Source organism: Terrapene carolina, unplaced genomic scaffold (genome assembly GCF_002925995.2).
Source record: "Terrapene carolina triunguis isolate 2854851 unplaced genomic scaffold, T_m_triunguis-2.0 Scaffold616, whole genome shotgun sequence".
NCBI lineage: Eukaryota > Metazoa > Chordata > Testudines > Emydidae > Terrapene > Terrapene triunguis.
Window position 1 is genome coordinate 20,081 of NW_020664967.1, and position 4,117 is coordinate 24,197.

General features: G+C 67.9%; 1 protein-coding gene across 1 annotated transcript; it reads right to left on the minus strand.

Moving 5' to 3' along the window:
- Positions 1-447: 447 nt before the first annotated feature.
- Positions 448-3,784, minus strand: LOC112118617 (inhibin beta C chain-like). Its single transcript, XM_024217007.2, has 2 exons — positions 3,245-3,784; positions 448-1,470 (listed from the first exon to the last, which is right to left on the minus strand). Exons 1-2 carry the CDS (start codon positions 3,630-3,632, stop codon positions 740-742), a joined length of 1,119 nt encoding a protein of 372 aa, XP_024072775.1. The 5' UTR covers positions 3,633-3,784; the 3' UTR covers positions 448-739.
- Positions 3,785-4,117: the final 333 nt, after the last annotated feature.

Sequence of the window (4,117 nt, forward strand, 5' to 3'; positions counted from 1 at the left end):
CCATGGAAATTTTCTGGGGGTGACCAATTGGGGCTTTCGAAGCACTGACCGTTCTTAGGGGCTGTTCCCAGCCGTGCCCGGCTTGTCTGGCCTCCTCCTGCACGTGGGTCTTGCCACCCCCCGGGCGTAACCCCTGGTGGAGCGGACACCAGCCCGGCTCGACCGGCAAAGCGCCAGGTTTGGGAGATCCACCACGGCCCTTGGGAAGCACCTGGGGAAAATGGTCGGCTGGGAAACGGAAAATCTCAACACCGGACATTTTGGGCCCAAAGGTTCCTTTTCTCGGCTGGAAATTGCTGGTTTTCTGCCCAATCCCCTGAAAATCAAAATGTTCTCGGTGAGACAAACCCACCCGCTTTGTTTGGCAAAATTTTCCACCCAGCTCTAGAAATACCCGGCTGGGGCGGCCGAGCCGTGTGCCGCGGGGCGTTGGCCCCGAAGACCTTTCCTCCACTTGGCACCTGGCCCGGTTTCCTCCTTGCACACTTGTGCTTGAAATGTGTGCGTGCGCTGGGGGGGAGGGAGGGTGTAGCCAGCTGCCTCCCCCCCACACACACACACGCCAAGAGATGTATCGCGTTAACCAGCCTCCTCCTGGGAGTGAGAGTCCAGAACAATCCCTGACCCGCGTCTCCCGAACGGCGCCCGAGGGCATCGGGGCAGAGTCTGCGCCAACCCTGTTGAGCAGCACCGGGAGATTCCCCCCGCCCCCCACCTCTCCAGGGGCAGCCGTGCCCCCCTAGCTGCAGCCGCAGGCGTCCACGATCATGTCCGGGATGTCGGTCTTGACGATGTTGCTGTTGCGGTCGAAGTAGAGGATGGAGAGGGGCCGGCGGTGTGTGGGCACGCAGCAGGACTGCCCGCCCGTCTGGGTGTTGTGGGCTCGGATCAGGTTGAGCACGGCCGTGTGGGAGGAGGAGGCCATGCCTGGGCTGCTGGCCACGTGGGGCGGGCACTGGCCCATGCAGTAGTTGATCTGGTAGCCCTCTGGCTTGATGATCCAGTCGTTCCACCCGATGTCCCGGAAGTCCACGTAATAGTCTTTGCGGCAGCACAGGCTGGAGGTCTGGTCGCAGCGCAGGCTGCGTTTGGCCAGCCGCTGCCCTGGCTCCCGCACTGTGGCCTTGGCCACCAGGAAGGGCTGGTGGGAGCCGCCGGCGTCGCTCCCGGCCGTGGCATTCGCCTGGCACCCGCGGCACTCCAGCTCCAGCCTCAGCGTCTTCTCCTGCCCGTGGAAGAAGGCCTGGAGCGCAGGCAGGAGGGCGAAGGTGTGCCAGCCGCTGGCCCGGGCCTCCAGCTGCCTCTCGCTCAGCAGCGCCCCCGCCAGGGAGACCCGCAGCGTGACCGGGGAGAGCCCGCTCCGGGGGGCCTGGACGTAGAGCCACAGCTGGGCCTGCAGGATGTGGACAGCCTGGCCCCTGCCGTGGCTGAACTGGAAATGCAGGCCCGTGCTGGAGGGCGAGGAGAACTCTGTGGGGAGAGCGGGGCTGTGAGAACGGGGGGCGGTGCCAGGCGGGGAATGCCCATCTTCGCAGCTGGCACCAGGCTCCCTGCTCCACCCAGCCAAGTCCCTCAAGACCCAGGCACCCCTGGGCGGCTGGTCCACTGGGGGGCGCTGTCTCTGACCCGCTGCCCCCACCGAGCTCTGGCGTGTCCCTTCCCTGGAGGCGGCGTTCTAGCGCCCCCCATAGGAGAACCCGGCAGTGACAGCAAGGAGCCCCCCACCGGCTCAGCTCCATGGGGCTGGGGGCATTGGGAGACAGTGCTGGGTCCCGTCTCTGCCCTGGGGACCTCCCGTGGGGGGATGGGCAGCAGAGGCCCATAGGGGGAGGAGTTTGCAGATGACTCCAGCCCCCCAAACATGGGGCTGGGGGGGCTGATCCCCGGGAAATAGATTCCAGTGGGGGTCTGTTTGTCCCCCATCGAGCCCCAGAGGCCCCCTCCTTTGCGTGTCAGGAGCAGTGGGATGCCGGCAGTCCTGCCAGCGCCGGGGGGGGGGGGGCCCCGGGCCCCGGCCCCTCCCCTACCCCCCGCGCGCCCCGGCCCACCGCGCACCCTGGTCCAGCCCCCCCCCCCCCCCGGTCAGAGATCCACGGACCATCCCAGCCTCGGGGAGCCAGTTCCACCGCGGGGGAAAGTGAGTCACTGAAGAGCTGGGCTTTGAACCCAGGAGTCCCGGTTCCCAGCCCCAGCCCTAACCACTACACCCCACTTCCCTCCCAGAGCCGGGGAGAGAACCCAGGAGTCCCGGCTCCTAGCCCCCCTGACAGCCAGCCCCCCTGCTCTAACCATTACACCCCACTTCCCTCCCCTCCCATAGCTGGGGATAGAACCCAGGAGTCCTGACTCCCATCCCCGCTGCTCTAACCACCAGGGGCGGCTCTAGCTTTTTTGCCGCCCCAAGCACGGCAGGCAGGCAGCCTTCAGCAGCATGCCTGCAGGAGGTTCCCGGTCCCGCGGATTCAGCGGCGCACCTGCAGGAGGTTCCCGGTCCCGCGGATTCAGCGGTGTGCCTGCGGGAGGTCCGCTGGTCCTGCGGCTTCGGCGTACCCGCCGCCGAATTGCTGCCGAATCCGCAGGACCGGCGGACCTCCTGCAGGCACGCCGCTGAAGGCTGCCTGACTGCCGCCCTCACAGGGACCGGCAGGGCGCCCCCCGCAGCTTGCCGGCCCAGGCACGCGCTTGGTGCCTGGAGCCACCGCTGCTAACCACCACACCCCACTTCCATCCCAGAACTGGGGATAGAACCCAGGAGTCCTGACCCCCGCCTTGGTCTTAACCCACTAGACCCCGTTCCCCTCCCAGAACTGGGGACAGAACCCAGGAGTCCTGGCTCCCAGCCACCCTCCCCCCCTGACTATAACCACTAGACCCCACTCCCCTCCCAGAGCTGGGTGCAGAACCCAGGAGTGATGCTGTGGCACTATCCAGCCCTAGAGAAGGGCTCGGTAAACCTGTGGGGTCCTCGTAACCGGGTGAGGGGTGGCTCTGCTCCCACCCCCTGCATGGTCTGTCCTGAGAGCAGCCTGGGCCTCCCCCCAGGCCCCCTGTCTCCCCACTCACCCCCTTCTCTGCTCTCCGGACCCCGGGTTTTCCCACCTGCAATCAGAAAAGTTCCCTTTGGTAGGGCAGAGCCGCTGGCTCCGTCCCGCTCCCCGTCCCCGCCTGTTCCCACCCCTGCTCCTGGCTCACCCCCAGCCCCGCCCCTGCCCCGCTGCCTCGGTTCCCCGTCGGCAGCACCCACCTGTCTTGGCAAAACTGATGATCTCGTAGCCCAGGTCATCGGCGTCGGGGCCGTCCCAGCGGGCGAAGGGCCCCGGCTGCCCATCCCGCCGGGCTTTGCCCACATGCAGGCGCCGCAGGGCGTTGGCGACGGCTCCGCGGGGCACCGGCTGCGTGACGTTGGGCCTCTCGCTCAGGTGCAGCTTCTCCAGGATCTGCCGCTTGGCCAGCTCGAGCAGGAAGCGCCTCTCCATGCCCGGCTCCAGGGTGGGCATCCCGCATGACGGGCACCCTGGCTTCCCTCCTCCCTGGACCGAGGATCCCCACAGCAGGGCCAGGGCGGCCAGGGCTAGCCAACCCCCTGGGGGCTGCCCGCTCCTCTCCCGCTGTGCGCCGGAGCCGGGAGCCATCTAGAACCGAGGGCGGCAGGGGGGTAGGGACGGTGCCAGGCCCTCAGGATCTGTCTCCGAGCTCTGCCCAGCCAGTCTGCCTCCTGCTGTCACACCCGGGCTGCCCCGCGTCGCCCTGCCATGAGAGGAGCTGCTCGCCACGGCCGCTGCCCGGTGCCAGGGCCTGAGATGGGAGCTGCTCGCCCGAGGGAGCCCGACTCAGGGCTTGGCTTGAGGTGCTGCCCGTCCAGGCTCCAGGCACTTGTCAGTCACGGGGGCAGGCCCTGCCCTCCTGCCTGCTGCGATTGGCCGGCACCTGGGGCCCTGGGGGAGGGTGCTGGCTGGGGGGGATTGGGGGGTGCTGCCTCCCCCGGCCGGGAACAGGTGCTGAGGGCTCCCGGCAAGGGGCATGATGCAAGAATGGAGAAGGTTGCGCTGCCCAGGCAGTCGGGAGGTGCTGGGGGGCACAGAGAAGGCACCTTTGAGAAGGGCCCCCTGGTTCCGTC